The sequence below is a fragment of the Clarias gariepinus genome, chromosome 1, assembly GCF_024256425.1.
Source record: "Clarias gariepinus isolate MV-2021 ecotype Netherlands chromosome 1, CGAR_prim_01v2, whole genome shotgun sequence".
NCBI lineage: Eukaryota > Metazoa > Chordata > Actinopteri > Siluriformes > Clariidae > Clarias > Clarias gariepinus.
In genome coordinates, this window is record NC_071100.1 from 21,223,066 (window position 1) to 21,245,798 (window position 22,733).

At 36.8% G+C, this 22,733-nt stretch overlaps 1 protein-coding gene across 1 annotated transcript; it reads right to left on the minus strand.

Annotated features, from left to right (window-relative positions):
- Positions 1–987: 987 nt before the first annotated feature.
- On the minus strand, positions 988–9,498 carry LOC128526229 (butyrophilin subfamily 1 member A1-like). The gene is made up of 9 exons (XM_053497856.1): positions 9,420–9,498; positions 5,358–5,708; positions 4,862–5,140; positions 4,609–4,710; positions 3,442–3,468; positions 3,281–3,307; positions 2,696–2,722; positions 1,979–2,005; positions 988–1,599 (listed from the first exon to the last, which is right to left on the minus strand). Exons 1-9 carry the CDS (start codon positions 9,496–9,498, stop codon positions 1,064–1,066), a joined length of 1,455 nt encoding a protein of 484 aa, XP_053353831.1. The 3' UTR covers positions 988–1,063.
- Positions 9,499–22,733: the final 13,235 nt, after the last annotated feature.

A 22,733-nucleotide genomic window follows, 5' to 3' on the forward strand; every position in this document is an offset into this window, starting at 1 on the left:
GTGTTGTGAGACTGGGTTTATTGTTAAATTAAGCAAAATAGACTTGGATCAAGCCTAAGGTAATAACAAACTCAAGCTTTAATATAGCATGAACACCACTGAGCAGACAAAACTACAAAAAAAAAAAAAAAAAAAAACATAGTTCCAACACAATTATAGCATTTTCCTCTTAAGTCTGCAAATCTCTACATGTGTATTAAATTATGTTCCATCATCATTTCTCAATGTAGTAATAAAACAAGAATAAGCTAGATAAACTCGTCATTTTTGTTTCCTAGTGTTTGAAACACTTAAAGCTGATACTGTATAAACAAACACCACTCCAAGTTAGAACTTTTATTTCAAGTCAGCTTGATTATTGTAATGACCTCTATGTTGATGATGAGAAGTCTCTCTTGTACGGTTGCAAAAATGCTGTTGCACTTTTTTTTTTTACCAAAGGCACGGTAAAGGGGAACACGTAACTCCTGTCCTGGCGTCTTTACTTTGGCTCCCTGTGCAGTTTAGGGTCAAGTTTAAGGTCTTGGTAATGGCCTTCAAAGACCTTAATAACCTAAAACCATAATATATTTCTGACATTTTTAAAGCCTTATAGTCCAGCACGATCGCTCAGGTCTGGTCATCAGTTATTACTTACAGTTTCTAAATCTAGGTTGAAGAGTTGGGGCGGTCGTTCATTTTCACTAGCAGCCCCTAAAATTTGGAATGAGCTGCCCCTGTACATCAGGCACGCCTATACACTTCCTATTTTTAAAATCTCACTTCATGACCGTTTTATACTCTTTGACATTTAACGACATGAGTTCTTCTCCCTGACTTTATTTATTTTTACTTGTTGTTATCTATTTTTTTATCATTTTATTTGCTTATTTTATGCAATGAGAGTAAATCATTTATTGTTGTTTTATTTTGGTTTTGGATTTAATTTCATTTTATTTTCTTATTTTATTGTCTTTTTTTGAGTAATGTAAACACACCTTAATTTAATATATTTTTTTAATGTTTTAAATTGATATTCATCTTATAAGAAAGATTAAAATGGGATAGAATATAAAATAGATATTTATTCGTTACCAGCAGTGATGATCAGCGGTGCTAAATTATTATCCTCTTCACGAGGACTGAAGAGTGGATAGAGTTTCTCATTGAAAGACTGAGCAGTGAAGGAGAAAATATGAGATCTGGCTTTCACATCATAAAAGGAGACCTGACCCTTCATATAATCCACAAACACCCCCACCTTCTCCACCTTGTCCATTAGTGTAAGAAGCACATCAGAATCAGCATTAGCCCAATACTCATTCTCATTCCTCAGTTCAATAGTCCAGACCCCATTCTGAGGATTCAGTGTAATCGTCTCCTTCCTGTTAATGCTCTCTCTCACGACTCCTAATGTCCACTCAGTTTTCCCACTGACCTGCACCTCATAATAAAATCTCCTTGAAGAGAAACTCTGCTTTGTCAGAACAAAGGGACCATAGTCAAATCTCTGCGGTTTATCAGGGAGATCCTGAGGTGTGTTTCCACATGTCACTTGTTTTCCATCCTCAGACACTTTGAGATTAGGATGAGCCGTATCAGGATCCAGAGTCACATCCACTAAGAGAAACATTAAGAAACACATATTACACAACAAAACCAAATTTTCTTTCATAGAAATAGTGATGGAGATTTTATAAAACATATTGTCATTGTGAACCAAGAATGCTTATGTAGGCAGAGTTGGTGTGTGTGTGTGTGTGAGAGAGAGATAGAGAGAGAAAGAGAGAGAGAGAGAGAGAGAGAGAGAGAGAGAAAGAAAGAAAGAGAATCTCTCTATGATTATCCTCCTGTTTTTACGGTTTGTCTATGTATGTATGTATGTATGTATGTATGTATGTATGCATGACTTTGAGTCTACACAAATTAGCCACAATATCAAAATCTGCCTTATATTGTGTGTGATGGAGTAAAGATACAAATGTAAAATTGTTCTTACCTGAATACTGCTTCTTTCTTGCTAATTCTGTTAAATGTAATTAAGCAAGATGTTATTTTTCATTCTAAAATAACATACAAATAAAAAAAAAATAACTGTACAGTAACAAATATTTAAAGATATTTACCCTATAGATATAGAACAAAAGTACAAAACTTTTAAATCATTAAACTCACTCACTCAATTACTCACTCATTGTCTATACCATGTTATTCTGTATACAGGGTCATGGGGGGCCTGGAGCCTATCCCAGGAGACTTAGGGCACAAGGCAGGGTACACCCTGGATTGGGTGCCAAACCATCACACATGCTCATTCACAAACTACGCGCAATTTGGGTATGGCAATTAGCCTAATCTTTGTGTTTTTGGACTGTTGGAGGAAACCAGAGGAACTGTAGGAAACCCACCAAACACGGGGAGAATATGCAAACTCCATGCACACAGACCCCAAAGCGGAAATTGAACCCATAACCTGGAGTTGCAAGGTGACAGTGCTAACAAGACACCACCAGGCTGCCATCATTAGATTTTCTTTCCAAAATATTTTATTTGCTTTACATTTTATGAGGGCAATTAAGTAAATAAGCTGTGATGATCTTATATAGTTTTATAATTTTCTTCTCTTTTAACACATACTACTGTATATGCCTCATTTTGTTAAAAAAAAAAAAAAACACAAAAAGTCAAAACGTTTTAAAAACTCAGGTGCAAATACCGTCTTCCACCCTCTTTCTCTGTGGGTCTGAAAACAGAAAAAGATTCATTTCAAAAACTGTACTTAGATGTTGCTTATGCTTATTTTCTGATTACTTGCATTCCTTCATGTCTACAGTTGTCTCTGTTTTGTTTTTCAGGATGACAATGCACCATGTCACAAGGCAAAATTAATCTCAAACTAATTTCACAAGCATGGCAAAGGGATCAGCATTTTCTGTAGTGGCTTCCCCAGTCACCAGATACAAATCCTATATAACACCTTGTGAAAAGTCCACTGGGACGTGGTAGACTGGTAGACTGTCAGCATGAAACATCTACAGAAACTGTGTGATGCAATCATGTCAAGATGAAAAAATCTCAAAGGAATATTTCCAACATCTTGTAGAACCCATGTGACAAAGCAAACAAAGGATCTACCCAGGATTAGTATGTAATATGGGGAAATTAGTCAACTCAGCATTATGAGGGGATTATTCTTTCTATTTCAGATGAAATGTAATTGTTTAATGAGGGAGAGTGTGGCTTAACCCTTAAGTGATTTATGTATCCTGAGAGTTTATAATGTGTGTAAAATTGTTCTTACCTTCAAAAGTCTTCATCTCTGCTAACTCTGTGAAACATGGAATTGGATGTTTTTTAGTTTCATGATATTTTCATCAGTTTCAATTCATTTGTTAAAATAATTGGTAAATCTAAAAAAAATTCTATATGAAAATAATCCTAAAAGTTTTGCAAACCAAATACCATGTTCCATCATCCGTCGCTGCAGCACTGAAAAGAGAGTTAATAGTTAATTTTAGAGATTTTTGTGGATCACTTTTAAATGCACAATTGTTTTCTATATATATTTCCTATTAGGAAATTTAAACTAAAATTTAACTATTAAAAGTTCCATTGTAGATTCAAAAATATTTATCTAGGCTAACAGCAAATAATTGGAAACATGCCATCTCTTGTTAAGAGGATGTTAGCAAATATTTATCAACTTTATTATTTATTATTAAAAAAAGAAAAAAAACAAGTATTTAATTTACTGACAAACTCTTAATTTTTGACTGTGTGTATATTAATTGCAGATTCAATAACTGCAGGTCTATATTGCGATTTAGATTTTTTTGCAATTATTTGTGCAGCATTAACTATATAAATTAAAAAGAAAAACTAAAAAGAAAGGTTCTGTATTGTTCATACTCACTCTTTCAATTATATCTTTACATTTCATACATTGGAGAACCTGAAACCAGTCTCAGAAAATTTACTGTCTGCAAGTCTGTCTGTATGTTTTTATATATGTATGTCTGTCCTGTATGTCTGTCCATCACTCAACAGAGCCAATCAACCCGACAGTTTACTGTGTATACACAGAGTACGTGGTAAACACACAGAAATGACCGTAACGCACTTACAGTACATTGACAAAAGTCCTCAATACAAACATGACAACAATGTTATGAACTGTTATGTGCCGGATTTAATATTCTCCTTTAGAATAAGATAATAAATAATGTCATAAATAAAAGTATTAAGTATTTATATAGTATAAAATAACTAAAAAATAAAAAACATACTGTAATGTAACCTAAACAGGAAAAACACTACTAAATCATTTGGTTTATATCTCTTCGCTTCAGTATGAATCAGTAATCTCAGATAAACTGTATAATTTTATAAGGCAATAAAGGGGTAAGGTTTTTTCCCCCGGTAGTATATGCTACAGTTCCTGGAGTGTTTGACTGTCACACATTTGTTTCTGCTTTTACAGATAAAAAGGCCAGCTTTCATTATTTTTTTTAACATCTGTCTCTGTAAAGTGGTCAACAGACTATTGTCAGATTGGGAACCTGTGAACTGAAGCTAGGCTATAAATTGAAGTGTACTTCATGGTACATGGGAAAATTTTTTAAATGTTACCTTTCTTGCGAAAAATGACTGCAGTTACTATCCATCCAACAGTAAAAAGACATGCAGAAAATGAAATCACGACAATCCACTTCCAAGCATCAAAGACTTTACCTAAAAAATACCACATGCATCACAGTAATGTCATTTCAAGAAACAGAATTAGAATCTGAAATAATTAATTACTATAAAAGCAAAACAGTATAATGTACAATTACAGCAGAATAGATACAGTATGTTGTATTTACTTATCATTGACACTTACCATTAATAATAACCTCTGCCTCAATCATGTGATGAGTTTGTTGAAACCTGCAGTAAAATCTGTTGGAGTCACTATAATCATAAACAGTGATGCGGCGTTTCACACTGAAGCCTTCAGTCTCTCTGTGTATCTGTGTCTCTTCAGCAGTTAGAGGAGCTCCTTCTCTGTCCAACCACTGAACATCAGGTGAAGGGTTCCAGCCTCTGGACTCACACACTAGATTAATCCCTCCTGAGTTATCATAACTCTCCATCATGATCACTGGGTGGCTTCCCTTAACTATAGTCATTAAACAAACAATACAGGTTAGATGACAGCTTTTAATCTAAGAGCACATTTTCAATGATTGATGGGTTTTAGAAGCACACTAGAAGTACACCTAGTGAGTGTATACCTGATTTTAAATGCTTTCATATAATAACCAAAATATACTACAGAATGTTTAAGTGGTTTATATATACAATAATAATATAGTATTTATTGTAGTAGATCTTACCCTCGACAATGATTTGAACAGTGGTGTCATCAAACCCGGATTTGTCCTCAATAAAACACTTGTATTCTCCTTCATCAGTGACTTGAAGCGCTGAGAGTTTGAGTGAAGCATCGCCTCTCTGGAGCTCCTCTTTGAACAGTGATGTTCTTCCTTTGTAGGACTGAGCTTGCTTTTCATTTCTGTCTTCATGATTCTCATAGAGATGCACTAATGAGTTCACTGCATCTAGTTTAAACCACTCCACTCTCATGTCCACAGCGCTGTTGTTGGGTTTAATAAAACAGGGCAGAAGTAGATCATCACCAGCTACAGCAACAAGAGGAGCTTCGGGACCAACCACCTTTAAACTCTCTGGATTGGGGGGAAAAAGGAGGAGGGAAACCATGTACTGTTCAGCACAACATTTTGTGCTACAAAACAAATCTTTTTTTTATTCGACATAGAGGTATTGCAAAATGAATGTTTACCCTCTCACAACGAAAAAAATAAAATTACCAGACATAGGGAGGTTCCAGAGAAAGACAGCTGCCAATCCAATATTACTGGCAACTGTCTCCTCTGTGACTGGCATATTTACAGAAAGTTTGCTCAAACGCATAATCTTGATTACTTTGTCAACCTATTTACCCTCTTGAAACATAAGGTTGTTTTTTTTTTTTTTTTTTTGAGAAAAAAAAAATCTGGTAAGCTCTCCATGGAAATCTGTTAGAGATTTCTCTCATGGCACTTCCAAGTATGTGCCTTTAATATATTCTAGAAGTTTATCCAGACGAAAGCTCTACTGGGACTCAAATCACATGTTTCACATGTCTGCTGCACATATCATACCAAAGGTAACATCACCATGAACTGGACAACACTGGTCACCAACTATACAGCAGATCTGGAACAGGTGATACAATAATGTGCACCCAAGGCTCACCAGGGTGACCAAACGCCAGCCTGTCCAGTCCAATCCCACAGAAAAGCCAATGCAGTACAAATCACTGAAAGAGTCAATGCTGGCCGTGATAGAAAGGCACCAGAACATCCAGTGCACCACAGCCAACCATGCCTGGTGCCCAGCAGGCAAAGAACCCAAGGCCACAGACCCGGCCTCCAAACTCCACAAATCTGATCCATGGAGGCCCCACTACACAATTCATCGCACCCAAAGCATCCACTGCCACCATCCCAGTGCCAAACAAGACAGTACATCCCATGGGTGGTCAATTTAAATATTTCCTGGGATTTTTAAACACAACAGTCTCTAGAATTTACTCAGGCTTCAGAACCTCTGCACACAAGATGTTCTTTGGCTTTTACACCATTTTGTGTAGACTCTAGAGTGTGTTCAGAAGATCAGTGAGGGTTTTCCCCTATTTTAATGTTTAATGTGAACATTAACTCAAGCTCTTGACTTGTATCTCCATAATTTTATACACTGTGCTGCTGCTGCATGGTCAACTGCTTAGATAATGGCATGAATGTGGAGTTTTATAGTACAGTAGTAATAAAGTGGACAGTGAGTGTACATTACATTTAATAGTGTTAAAATCTCTACTCACATGAAGTGAATAGTTGAAAATGTAAGTTTTTTTAACTAAAAGTAATAATAGTAAATTTTGACAAAAAACCTTTACTGTTGTGAAAAATACATTTAAACAATCTAGAAGACTAGCTTTAAAATAAAAAAAAAGTTTTGACACCTTATGATTTTGCTGTGAAGTCTAAATCAACATTGGTGGCTACAGCAGCAGTTGACTAATGGCAAACACACTTCTTTGCTATCTTGCTTTTAACATAAAATAAATGTTTGTACAATAAGTAAAAAACAAAAACAAAAAACAAAGCTTGTCTCTTTAGTCTGAAACAGATAATTTGGTTTGTCTAATTCTCTTTGCCATTTTTTTGTTTTTATACAATTACAAAATCTATGGTATCTAATGTGTATATTTCTAAATTAATATGTAATAATAATTAACCAAATTTAAAAAATCATGCGCAAATCACCATATTTTAGATTTAGTATAAAATTTATGCACATACACACAGACACACAGTTACACACAGACCATGCACATACACAGAGACCTCATTTATCTTACCCAATCTACCCATGTCCTGTTTTTCAGAAACAGATAGAATCCAGAGAAGACAGGGAAACCTACAGTATGTGGATGTTTGGAAACTCACACAGTCAGTAACATGAGCTTAGAATCTAGTCCAAGACTCTGAAGCAGCTGCTCTGGCTGCTGCGTCATTGTGCCACCATTAAAATTATAACTGAAACATTTAGACTGTGTGTAAAACCCACAGCATTTCAAACAAAAGTGTTATTTTCTAAATAATACAATGCTAATATTGTCATATTCCCATAGTCCAGATAAAGTTTCTGATATTAAACCAAATACTTTCTGTATTAAATTATGTGTATTACAGTGGAACCTTGGATCGGGAGCATAATTCTTCAGGAAGCGGTCTTGTATATCAAAACACTCATAAATCAAAGCAAATTTCCCCATAAGCGCGCACACACGTGTGTTTTAATAAACAGTACATGCGTGCTGTACACACATGCATACAAACAAAATAAAAGAGGCTTTACACACACACGGTCAAAGTGTTATATTAAACAGTACATGCGTGCACAGATGATTATACCAGTGAGGGATGCGCGAGCAGGGAAGACGATTACCCACAATTCCGCAGCGCATGCGAGAAAAAAAACATTGGCTTAGTTGTGATCACATGACGCTTGGCATCAAAACAAAGAGTGCATACGTGCTACTCATAAACCAGTACTTGGTATTTGGTACTTATAAACCAAGACTTGCTCGTTTTTCAAGTCAAAATTTATTACAAATTTTTGCATGTCTTGCAGAACGCTTGCATACTGGGTTACTCGCAATCCAAGGTTCCACTGTATAAACACACCAATCAGCCATAACATTATGACAACCTGCTTAATATTAAGTAGGTTCCCTTTCACTGCACTATTTGGCCCTTGTCATATTAGCTACAGTTACAATATCTTGTTCTCATTTATTCTACATAATTTAGGAAGCGCCAAAACTCTGTTTATATAAAGCCTCATATCTGAGTGCAAGTCAGGCCAAACATGAGACAACAAGTTGAACAGAACTCTCCAAAGACACACCATTCTGTTTAAAGACTATGGTGTGTAAAAATCCCAGGAGATCATTAATTTCTACAGTATAGTGTTCAAATCAGCCTGTCTGGTACCAGCAATCATACCTTGTTCTAGAAACAGCATTATTTTCCATTTTGATTTGCGCACATAAAAAAAAAATATACTGTATGCTGTCTGCTTTTTTCACTAAAGCAGACTAAATTAGATTTGTAGATTAATAAGGAAAATATAATTAGAAGAAAATTTAACTTCAGAGAGAGAAATGTAATCTCAGATTTATGGAGCCCTTAAGGTCCCAAAAGGTATGAATTATTTATTTTTATTTTTTGAGCAAGTTATTTGTCCTCAGAAGTGTAAAAACATTCAAGGCTTTTGCATGAAAACATTACTTTTCTCTATTTTACCAGATATTTTGCTTTGTGGATAGAAGGCACGCAGTTCTTCTAGAGAATTTTAGTCGTGCAAGTCATCACAGGATTTTCCTTTATTATTTTGCACAGTTTTCTCAGTGCAAGCACTCACACCTCAAAGGTAAGATAATAAATCTGAAGTTTTTAACTGAAGTTTTGTCCTGAACCTGCTTAAATATACATAAAAATGGCTAGTCTTTATTGTCAGTCCATATATCAATGCCTTTCTATCAAATGCCTTCTGTCTCCTCCATCGATCATAACAACACTTCCCCAATAGCTTAGCAAATCAGGGTTCTCAACACCGAAAGAGGAGATATTCATGCACCAGTTAAATAGAGTCACAAACCAGCTTATATAACTTCGGTAAAATTACAGCACACTGAGTATAAAAATCAAACAGGAAAGCAGGCTTTTAATTTATTGTATAGAGGTATAACACACAAAGAATATGAGAGAGAGAGAGAGAGAGAGAGAGAGAGAGAGAGGGGGGGGGAGAGAGAGAGAGAGAGTTCATACCTGATTGTGATTCCAAAAAACTGTAAAGAATCAGAAAAGTCACACACAAAAACATAATCCCTGAAAAACAGATTAGCATTATTGTTTTAGTTTATTCACACAATAAATAAGATTTTACAAATTACACTAGGTGAACAATTAAAAAAAACTAATTAGATTTATTGAAAGTACTTACTCATTTTTTAATGTTGTATTTTCTTAACAAGACGGTGCTAAACATAAAACCTTTGTACAAAAATCTATGTTATAATTTTTTGTGTGTACTTTCGCTTGTGTAACCTGCATAACCTGTTTCTTTCAATGTGTGTTTAAACACACCTTTTTTCTAATGAAGCATGCTAAGACATGAGGTAGATTCCTACTTGTGTAACTGCATACTGTCAGGATTCCTCAATCGGCGTGTGTGTTTGGGTGGCATAATTGCAGGAGGCGAGCTGGTGGTTTGTTCAATGGTTTTTATTAAATAAACACATAAAGAGACACCGACATAAATCAATACCATAAAATAACGACAACTAAAGCTAGACGCCTGACTGTGCTCCAGTCAGGCTCTTTATAATCAACTTAATTATCTCACCTCGGTTCAGGTGAATTCCCACGTCACCTGACCGAGGTGCAGTCTGGGACACGCAGTCCAACTTAAACAAACTCCAACATAAAACTAGATACAAAAGTTTGTTTAGACAAACTTTAAGTTGGCTTGAGAAAGCCGGAGATAAAAGTTTAAAAGTGTGAAAAGTTTAAAATAGTTTAAGAAGTTAAAAAAGTTAAAACAGTTTAAGTTTAAAAGGTTTAAAAGACAGATAGATAGATAGATAGATAGATAGATAGATAGATAGATAGATAGATAGATAGTGTCAGACAGATAGACAGTTACAGATATATAGATTGATAGATAGATTCATGATTGAGTCTATAGATAGATAAAAATAGTCAGATTACAGATAGATAGATAGATAGATAGATAGATAGATAGATAGATAGAAATAGTCAGATGATAGATAGATAGATAGATAGATAGATTAGTAATAAATAGTCAGATGATAGATAGATAGATAGATAGATAGATAGATAGATTAATTAAAATAGTCAGATGATAGATAGATTAGAAAAGTTAGATAAGTTTGAATGAGTTAAAATGTGTTAGAAATAGTACATAGAAGGGAAGTCTATAGATAGATAGAAATAATCAGATTACAAATAGATAGATAGATAGATAGATAGATAGATAGATAGATAGATAGATAGATGAGTTTGAATGGGTTACAAATAGTACATAGAAGAGAAGTTTGATTGAGTCTAATTGGCATTAGCAAGTCGGTGGTGTGGGGGATGGGTCATGCATGCGCACGCACACTCTTCTGTGACAGACACAGAGAACCGCAAACTGTAATAATTAAGCTCTCAAACAAACGCTTCCCAACCGAGAACCGCAGGTCCGATCGCAAAAAATCTTTCACCGTGAGTGGCAGGAACTTCCTGACTACGACATATTGAATCCTCATGCCCGTAGAGTGTATTATATTGACGTGGTGACAGTGTAAAGTCACCCTCCGATTCACACTCTGTGAATATGGCAGTTGACAGTGGCACGCATGGTGGAAAATCTAAATTTTCATCAAACTTAAGCTGCTCTCGTGAAGCAACCGTGTAAGTTATCAAAACATGGACCCAATCCGTAAAAGTCCAAAGTCTTGTGACCCGTTTAAACTTTGAATGATGTTTCTACGACGAATTATGGCCGAACGGTAAGCTTTCAAAGTGACCCATGTTTTCACCCTTTTTCGGGCCATTTCCCATTGAAATGAATAGGGGAAAATAGGGTGGTTATTTGGGAATTTCGGGAAAACCGTGCGACGGATCCCTACCAAAAGTCATAGCACACCATTCCCGAAAAAGGCGCACGGTTTGACACCTCACTCATGGCACTCGGGCAAAGTTAGTCTCAATGTTAAGTCTGTGGGGGGTTAATTGCCCCCTGCGAGGGCAATTGATCACTCACCCCTTAGAAAAGTCACAGCACCCCATTCCCGAATAAGGCGCTCGGTTTGACACCTCACTCATGGGACTCGGTCAAAGTTGGTTTTAATGTTAAGTCTGTGGGTGGTTAATTGCCCCCTGCGGGGGCAATTAACCACCCACCCCTTAGAAGAGTCACGACAACCCATTCCCGAATAGGGCGCACAGTTTGACACCTCACTCATGGGATTCGGTTAATGTTGGTCTCAATGTTAAGTCTGTGGGTGGTTAATTGCCCCCTGCGGGGGCAATTAACCACCCACCCCTTAGAAAAGTCACAGCACCCGATCCCCGAATAAGGCGCACGGTTTAACACCTCACTCATGGGACTCGGGCAATGTTGGTCTCAATGTTAAGTCTGTGGGTGGTTAATTGCCCCCTGCGGGGGCAATTAACCACCCACCCCTTAGAAGAGTCACGACAACCCATTCCCGAATAGGGCGCACAGTTTGACACCTCACTCATGGGATTCGGTCAAAGTTGGTTTTAATGTTAAGTCTGTGGGTGGTTAATTGCCCCCTGCGGGGGCAATTAACCACCCACCCCTTAGAAGAGTCACAGCACCCGATCCCCGAATAAGGCGCACGGTTTAACACCTCACTCATGGGACTCGGGCAATGTTGGTCTCAATGTTAAGTCTGTGGGTGGTTAATTGCCCCCTGCGGGGGCAATTAACCACCCACCCCTTAGAAAGGTCACAGCACCCCATTCCCGAATAAGGCGCACGGTTTGACACCTCATTTGTTGGTTTACGATGAACGGTGCGGGACCAGTTATAATTCACTAAAATCCCCATTATAAGTCAATGGGACGGTTAATTGCCCCCTGCGGGGGCAATTAACCGCCCACCCCTTAGGAAAGTCATGGAAAAATTGTTCCCGAATATTCTGCACACTTTGACACCTCACTCATGGGTCTACGATAAATGGTGCGGGACTAGTTCATCGCCAAAATCCCCATTATATGTCAATGGGGCAAATTGGGGACCTCTCTTGCCCCGGGGGTAAAACTTATACCCTTGTGCATGGTATCTTTTGACAAAGGCTGCAAACATCTTCAAATAGGGTTAATTTAATGTTTCTACAAAATTCCCTCTCTGCGCAACAAACCGTCAAAATTCTCTCAATGTTAAGTAAATGGGATTTTTGGGGCGGTTAATTGCCCCTGCGGGGCAATTAGTAAGTCCGATCAGTTAGAAAAGATATAGCACACCCCGTGAGATCAGTCTGAAGGTCTGGGCCGAGTTTGGAGTTAGTGGAGTTAAAGCTCTAGGAGGAGATAGTGTTTACAAATTTAGTCTCAGAATAATAATAATAATAATAATAAGTTTAAGTCGGATATCAGTAAGTTGGCTTTCTCAAGCCAACTTAACAAACAAACCCAGGCGCTTTGGCGCCCTCTAGGGGTTAACCGTTACACATACACAGATTTTCAGGTGCAATTGTTTATTTATTAAATTTATATTACTTGTATAAATAAGCAGTTAAATTTGTAGAACATAAAAATTTATGTTTAAGCCATTGTCTCAGAAATAAGCAAGTGAATACACTCAAAAAAATTAGTTACTGTAGGGAATATTTGATTTTTAGTATGTTTCATTGTATTCTGTGTGCATGAGAACAGAGTGATTTTCTTCCTGTTCTCACGACACAAGCTGTGCTTTCAATAAACACATCCTATGGAAGTTTATGTTAAAGGTCGTAAAACTGTTAAACGCTCGTAAATGTAGAGCTACTCCTAAATTTATGTTCTTCCTTACCTTATCTGTTAAAAGCATTCTAGACTGGATGTAAACACTCCTGCATCCACCTTTTCTTTGGTTCTTTGTGTGTGTGCGTATATATACTCCTGTCTCCCACAATAAACTTTGAACGTCTCACTGAGCACTGACTTGTGTGTTTCATTGAGGGGTTCCCTGGATCCAGGCGGGACAAGCAGAATACAGGCTGAGCACTGAGTAGACAAAAGGAGGTCTACCAAAATTCAAGAAATCCTTACAGTTACTAAAGAAAATTGTGGCAACAAAGTGTCGAAAGTTGAGTAAGTAAAATGCATTAAATAATTTATTTAAATTTAATTATAACATTCAGTCAGTTGTGATAAAAACAATAGCTAAATTGTGCTGCATTTAGTAATAATATAGTAAATTATGAGTTGATGTAAACAAGTGCATCAAGTAAATATAAAGCAATTTTATAAAAACAAGCTTTACACTTACTCATTACCCGGCTTAAAACTGGTCTCAATCTACTAATAATTTTGTTAAAGTTACCTAGAAATTGACATTATAAATATAAGGAAACATATACAACAATGTGAAAACATTTATTTTTCCAACTTGGAAACAAAGATGTTTTCCTGCAAAATGCCAAAACACATTCTGCGACCACTTGGTTAGCATCACTCAGACGGCTGAAGCCTCATAAAAGCTACAAAACTTTTGAACATATATTATGAAGAGGACTTGAAACAGACAGTATGCACAAAATTAATACTTACATTAATTAATAATGTAATGCTTTACAACAGAGTTGTAATATTTAAAAACATTGTAAACGGGTTTGTCGAAGGTTCAAAATAAACTATATATATATATATATATATATATATATATATATATATTTATATTTATATATATAAAATGTACTTGTAATCACGTTACCATATCAAAAAATAAATGTTAATAACTTAACCACCACCTGAACAGGTCAATACCTGAGGGAGTCCACTTCAAAGAGTTTACAAAAATACAATGCTTATTTTTAATGCTGAGAACTTTTGGAGACATCCTCCCACAGTCCAGCTTTAGGAACAGTTTCTGAAAAGTCTGAAATGTGTCCTTGAGCTCTTTGGGATAGGCAAGATCCAGTGCATACTGTACGTCAGGCCAACCGGCATCCAGCAAGCCCTCGAATCAATGGCAGTCAAAATTTTACCCCTCAATATGATCCCAGTGTCCTCTGGTTCTTTTGACACAATGTTTTTGGTCACATAGATTTACATCATTTGTGTTGCAAGGTCATGCAACACACTGTCTCCGTCAGCATTCTGGAAAAACAAAAAAATGTATTGAGATTGGAGACCTCTCTATAAATAGCTGTAAACGTAATCTATTAAAAATATCTATTCATGTAGACATAACTCAAATTCCCTTGGTGTTACTGTGCTACTCCTTATGTACCCATGAATAGTTTACTGTGCCTTACTTTATTTTATTACTTACTGTGCCCACAATGCAAGAGAAGGCTACAAGAAGATAGCAAAGCATTGTCCTGTAATTAAGAGAAAGCAGTTCAGGGGAATTGTGGAGGTCAAGATGAGATCTGGAAGACCAAGAAAACTCGTATGCTGGTCAGAAAAACAAATCAAAACCCCCATTTGACTGCAAAAAACCTGCAAGGAGATTTAGCAGACTCAGGAGTGGTCCACTGTGCAGTGATGCTTGCACAGACAAGACCTTCATGTCAGCAGAAGAAAACCTTATCTGCGTCCCCATCATAAAATCCAATGTCAGAAGTAAGCAACAGAACATCTACAAAAGCCTGATGTGTTTTTGTAACAAGTGCTGTGCACTGATGAAGTTAAAATAGAACTTGGCCACAATCAGCAAAGGCATGTTTGGAGAAAAAAGGAGCAGCATTTCATGAAAAGAACACCTTGCCAACTAGTAAGCATGGGGGTGGATCCATCTTGCTTTGGGGTTCAAGTTCAAGTAGGCTTTATTGTCACTTCAACCATATACAGTTAGTACACAGTGAAACGAAACAACGTTCCTCCAAGACCAAGGTGCTACAGTAGTTGATCAATTGGAATGGTTATTACCGTCGCGCTCACCGCCGCGTAAAAACGTCAGCGGCCAAAATAAATCAGTTGCATTTCAAAGTCATTCGTAAAATGGCCGCCAGGTGGTGCAAAGTGACATTTTCGCTCGTTGCCGTAAATACAACAGTGACCGTTATACAGCGTATCTCTGTATCGGTTTATTGTTATTTAAGTTCTGGATTATTTCAGGTACTTTAAACACATTGTTGGGTTGCTCATGTTGGCTCATATGAGATGTAGTTTACAAATGAACACCTGGTTGGGTTATTTTGACCTAACAACTGGTTTATTTATTATTCTTTCCTTTTTCCAAATATCAGCCTGCAGAATGTTTGAAATATTACTGTTTATTGTGTTACAGGTGTAGTTTTAAGAGTTGTTTAGGCAGGAATGCGTGTGTATACAGCTCAAAACCTCCATCAGTTATTAAAGATAGCGGCTATTTAGAAAACATGCCCAGTGATTTCTGAGCTTCAGGAAATCTCCCGGCGCTCTGCGCATAACACCGGACCAACTCATGTCGGAAAGAATTTATAAACGGTTTCTAAACATGGGCTATTGTTTTTTTACTTATAATATTTGTTAATTTAATTTAAATGAGGTTTGGGCTCAGGACTTCGATTCGGCATCGTGATTCTCCTCGTTAATTTACTCCATAGTTTTAATCAGCGCTCAGCCGCATGCTTTAAGTTTTCCAGAGCGCACCGGCAGAAGTAGACTAATGAATATGAACGCGTCGTGAAAACAGCAAGCAGACTGACTCTGACCATTTAAAAAAACGTTTGCGTTCATTTTCTGACGCGCTCAAGTTCACCAAAAACAATACAGAACAGCGCAGCTTAAAAACCCTTACAAAATCACAACACTTACAAAATCACAACGTTTTTTCGTTATTGTGAGTGCACTTAAATAAAAGTTAAGTCTTATAAAGGCATGTAGTCTTATATAGTTTTATTATATAGTTTTTGCACATTAATCTGACACAGTTTTTTAGCCTGTCACGGCGTGCGCCCAAATCAATATCGCTCCTCGCTCACTAGTTAGGCGGCCTCCCCTTCAGACATGCGAAGCAGCGGGACCGCAGAATTACACATGACTGGTGAGCTATCGTTGCTATCGTTGCCCGGGCTTGCACCCCGCGCTATAAAATACTCGGGGTTTGTTGGGCTACAGTGGATTTTACTACGCGCTGTGTATGCAGCGCGCGTGCAACAACGCGGAAGTGCGGCATGCAAGCAGGGCAAAAAAGGAGCGAGAGGTGGAAGGGGGGCGGTACGGCCATCCGCGGAGAGCAGAGTCAGCGCGAGCAGACGGATGGCCATTGCACTCACACCGCGTAGTAAAATCCACTGTAACCCAACAAACCCCAATCATCACCAGCCGTGCCTTATTCCGTCATGTCATGTGGGCATTATAAGCTTTGTATTGAAAACTTCTAACTAAAAAGTGGCAGCTGGCACGCCTAAAAATAGACGCAGGTTATTTTTTAATAGTCTAAATAAAAACCCTCCGATTTAATTTCCTATAGTCTAACCTGCGCTCAACCGCACGCATAGTTTTCCCGAGCACGAGGAATTTTTTTGTGCTAAATAATGTTTATGCAGTATAAGAATTCCTATTAATCCTGGGTTGTTCTTTTAGTGTCACTATAGTGCTTTACAATGCCAGACAACATTCAAATACAAATTATTCACCCTCCCCAGGTGTGAATCGGCTGTTCTCACCTATACATTCAGAGAAACTGAAATGCACTTCTCCCCACTTTAAAAACCTCTTGAATCTTAGGCTCTTCTGAAGACTTTCAGTGATTTCAATTTGTGTAATTTTAATCTCCTGGATTCTAGATTCTAAAGTTGACATTGTTACCTTTTTTAATCATTGGAATGGAATAACTTGTTATTTTCCTTATGATACTGTAGCATAAATTGCATTGTTTTTAATCAGTCTATACAAAATAATATTCTTTGGTATTTTTATTTATTTATTTATTTATTTTTAAACGGGTATGGGGGCTATCTTGGTTCATTAATCTCCGTGCCTGGTTTAGGTTTAGTATTCAGTGCGCATCTGTTATATTACAACTATCATAACACTCAAATACCTTTTATTGGAGGTTAAGTGACTGATGTGCCTAACATTTTTCAGCTGAGCCTTTGTTTCACTGAAAACGACAGCGACACGCCTCTCTCTCTCTCTCTCACACACACACACACGCACACAGAGCCGACCAAATCATTAGCACGTCCCTCCCCCAAACAGCACAGACATTTACTTTCTATCCATTTACTTACACCTGAACTGAGTTGTTTGAGTAACATGGGTCGAACCCGTTACAAATCATAACAGTCTACTGCATTTCATTCTTATAATAACGCAAAAACACAAGCGGGGCTGAAAGACCGACATCTGCTGCCGCAGTAGAACGTCCTAACACTGTTTTAATTTTATGGTCATTTATTTCAGTTAATAAATCTACTATAAATTTAAAGAACAGAAAATATAAGACGACACAAAACCCTACACGCGTCTTTTCTAATTACACGTGATAAAATTTAAAGGCTCACTGTGTTAACATTTATTTTGTTTAAATTTGATCCTAATAAGATTTAATTTAATTTGAATTCTACATTTGTACTGTCATTTTAGTTCTGTGATTATAAATTTGTTTAACTACAATGTTTTACTTGATTTTATCCGCTACTACGTGCAGTTCTAAAACTCCGTGTCTCATTAATCCAGCAGAGAATGAACTAAGGCATGAGGCGTCAGCCTGTAGTTATATAGCGCCACTCAACGGTAAAAGCCAGCAAACGCACAAAGCCAAACGGTACCGCCGAGCGCGGCGACGGTAGGACCTACATTCCGATTGATTAACCACTGTACATGCAACATAAATTTACAACATAAATTAACAGAAAAAAACTAAACTAGCTAACTAAGAGGCCTAGTTAGCTGGCTCGCAGAGACAAGACAGATTGACCTAACATAAATTACAACATAAATTTTTAACAGAAACTAACTAACTAAGGAAAACTATCTACAGGGTTTTTTACAGACAACAGACAACATAAAGTGCACGTGCACATGTGCAAACAAAAGCAACAAAGACAAAAGCAACAAAGATGCAACCTGCCACTGGGTTGCAGCCAGTGGCACAGGAAACATTGCACCCGTTAACCCGAGGGAATAATGAATTCCACTAAATACCAGCAAATTCTGGAAGCAAACATCACACCATCTGTAAAAAAGCTGAAGCTAAAAAGAAGATGGCTTCTACAACAGGACAATGATCCTAAACATCCCTCGAAATCCACTATGAAATACCTCAAGAGACACAAGCTGAAGGTTTTGGAATGGCCATCACAGTCCCCTGATTTAAACATCATTGAAAATTTGTGGGTAGATCTTAAAAGAGCTGTGCATGAAAGACGACCAAAGAATACTACAGAACTAGAAGCCTTTTGCAAGGAAGAAAATCCCAAGTACAAGAATTGAAAGACTTTTAGCTGGCTATAAAAAAGCGTTTGCAAGCTGTGATATTTGAGGTGTTACTAAGTACTGATTATGTAGGGTGCCCAAACATTTGCACAATGCCACAATAATGTTTTTATTTATCTTTATCTTTGTTTAATTTATGACATAAAAAGTAACTATGCACCAATGTTTGCTGAAAATATTATGCATTTTTTCCATTTCCAAGAGAGACTGTGTTAACATCTTTTCAATTAAAAAAATCACCAAAATCTGTTATTTATCAAGGAGTGCCTAAACTTTTGCATAAGACTGTACATAAAACTGAAGCTGGTTTCAACAATGTATGAAGAGAAAGAGTAAATAAGATATAGCACTTTCAGAGAGTAAACATTTTGTTGTCGTCCTTAACATCCCTTAATGAAATTGCCAAACAGCCTTTACTTTTGAGACAATTGAATGTTTGTGTACAATTGAATGTACAGTACATGCTAAAACACAATTATTTTTATTTATTTGTTAAGAGAATTTAGTTATGGCTTAGTCAATAAAAAATCTCTAGGAAAGCTGCATATTTGCCCTTTTCAAGATACAGTGAGAGAGCACCTTTTTACTGAGGACCAGAAGTATCCTATAGTAACAATTTTCATCGTTTTGGCTCTATACACCAACACAGTGGATTTGAAATAAAATGAAGAGCTGTGCTCAAAGTGGAGACTGTCGGCTTTAATTTAAGGGCTGAAAAGGATAAAAAGGATGAACCGTGTAGGCATTACATATATTTTTGTACATAGACACCTATTTTTGGTGGCACAAAATAGTGGGACAGCTTGCTCCTCAGCTGTTCCAGGGACAGGTGTGTATTTCCTCTTGAGTTTATTTACAAGTCAGCAGATAAAAGTTTAGAGTTGATTCTAAGTGTTGCATTTGGAATCTGTTGCTGTCAACTGGCAATGTAAAGTCTAAAGACCTGTTACTGCCAGGGAACAAGCATCATTAGGCTAAAAAACTAAAACGAATCCATCAGAGAGATAATAAATCATTAGGTGTGGGCAAATTCACTATTTGGTGCGTTCTTAAAAAACAAGAAAGAACTGGTGAGCTCAGGAACATCACAGGTCTGGAAGACCATGGAAAACATCCTGTGATGGAATACAGAATAATTCTTCTCAAGATAAAAACCCTTTAGAACAGCTGTCAAGAAGAAGAACACCTTCCCGGAGGTGAACAGGAACAACAATGAACAAAAGACTCCAGCAGAGAAAATACAGAAGTTTTGTCAAAGAATGTAAACCTAAAAAATAGGAAGGTCAAGCCCGTAAATTAAAGCTAATGGATTCCAAATCCATTTTGGTGGTGTCCAGAGCAAAAAGAATAAAAATTTGTCACTGTCTAAATACTTCTCAAATTGTAAACTGTAAATAACATCATACAGTCCAGTTTAATGACAAAATCTCTGACACTGCATAGAGGTAGGAGGAGAAACATGACTGTCTACAGTATAATTCTTTATGTTGATGGCTTCAAGGTGTGTAACCCTGCACAAAAAAGCACAAAATAACAGCTGTTTATTGGGTTTTTGGCAAATCTGCCGTCCGAGGTGCGATCTGTAATCTGCAATAACATCAATACCCCTAGCTTTACTTTGAAATCTATACAACATTCTTCATGAACTTTTTCCTGTATTACATGATTATACCTTTCTGTGAAAGGGCACAGAATGTCTGTCTTTATCACATTGTATGTATGGTGTATATAAATACCTGTTGATAAATTTCAGTCTGTCAGAGAATAAATACATTTTTGTTCGTACATTCAAATTACAGTATAAAACACGCAACAAGGAACTTATCAGAATTAACTCAGTCAAAAAGACTTTATGACAAAAGATTAAGGTGAAATGCGTCTAATCATTTGACTGTTACTGTATGTCATGTAGATATTTTGGAAAGCTTATCATGTTGGCAAATGTCAGTCAGATAAGTACCCACTTGTGGCATCCAACACACAACACAGGAATAGCACCTACTGTAAGCAAATTACTACCGAGAGGTCTGCAGTGGCTAATATTACCTGTACCTAACGTTAACTTACTACACCCGGATACACAGAGTGATAGATCTGCTCTGGGGTGATTATCGCTGGTTTCAAAGGCGAAGCAGTCACTAAAACACGATAACATTTACCAACATTATATACACAACGTTAACTTATATTTTATCTACCTTGGCATACACTGTAGGGTGGCGTGTCTTCGCTTGTCTTGCGATTTGGCTGTATTTTTTCCACCCAGATCATCTCTACTCTTTCTTCCCACTTGACAGGCCGCCGGTGTTCCGGGAAATTCAGTGTCCCTAGGTTTCCCCGAACGTTTTTACGAAGTTTGTGAATTAAACAGATAACCTATGCAAAATAATCGAGTGTCTTTTCGCTTTTTTTTTTTTTGTATATTTGAAGATAATTTAGACGTTTTAAGCCGCTGCAAAAGGCTGGTTTGCTGGACAAGTACTGACATCACGACTACTTTTATTACACGTACATTAGCTGTGTTATGATAGATGTGATACTGATTTATTCTAAATATATTTAAGGTTATACTTTGTAATTTATTATATCATGTAACTCAAGGGTAGAGCGTCTACTCGAGATAACCAGGATACTCTTTTTTTTTTAACCCACTCAAACATCTAGTTTTATGGTGTACATATCAAACACACAGGTACAGGAATTATAGGACACCACACTCAGTTATTAATGTTTCTCACGTCTATCTATCTATCTTAGCACCCACATATAATAGGGAAACACGATATCCTTTAATCCATGATAAAACAGACATACATAATTGGCACAGCACATATTATAATAGCACTTTTACATTAAATAATGTATCTGAATTGGTCCTTTTTCTTTAATTTCACAAAGTATGAAAACTTGAAGTTTATTACAAATGTTAACTGGGTGAATTGATTTCCAGGAGTTTCTTGTTAAAAATTTGTTGTGTTTTTAAAAAACCATAATCTCACTGTATTACTATTGCACACATGTCTCTGAGGCAATTTCAGACATCTCTGATACTTCCACAGCCAGTAGAAGGAGGGAAACCGATTTTCCTAATGATCAGGAAAATACGTTTCCCATACTTCAATTGAAAGACTGTTTTTAAAAAACATTCTGTGCATTGTGTTACCTGTGCCCCATGTACACATGTCTCTGAGGCAATTTCAGACATCTCTGATACTTCCACAGCCAGTAGGAGGAGGGAAACCCATTTTCCTGATGCCCAGGAAAATATGTTTCACATACTGTACTTCAATTAAAAGACAGCGTTTTTTTTTTTTAACATTCTGATCAATATTTTATCTTTGCTAAAGGCACACATGTCTTATATTCCAAAATAATATTTGCATGTCAGGTTCTACATGAAAATAAAAAAGCGAATGTGACAAAGTAACACAGAAGAACTGTGTGTGTGTGTATTTGTGTTTTGTTACACACACACACAGTATGTATTTATGTACAGTACCAGTCAAAAGGATGGCCACACCTTCTAATTCAATGTTTTTTTTTTATTTGTGATTTATTTTATACAATAAAGAACAATACTGGCTATTTGGTAATTGGAATCGATACCATTTGTAAATGGTATTAGGCAATTAAGTAACAACCACAACACTGCCAACAGTCAGCTGCTATTTTTAAATGCAAAGTTCAGGTCTGTGTGCTAAACATAAATATACCTTTCAGATTGTAAAAAAAGAAAAAGAAAAACAAGAAAACTTTTAAATAAATAAACAAATTTTAAATGCAAATAATAAATCAATTACAAAGTAATTGGGGGGTCCTAATCTGTTAAAACAGTCTTACAACTTCACACTGCGCACAAAAAAAGGCCACATCCGTTCGTGGGTTTCCACTGCAATCATGTGAATCCACCTGTCGCAGGCACTGCAAGCAATCTGAAAGGTAAACAAAATCACATCAACTGTGCATTGTGTTATC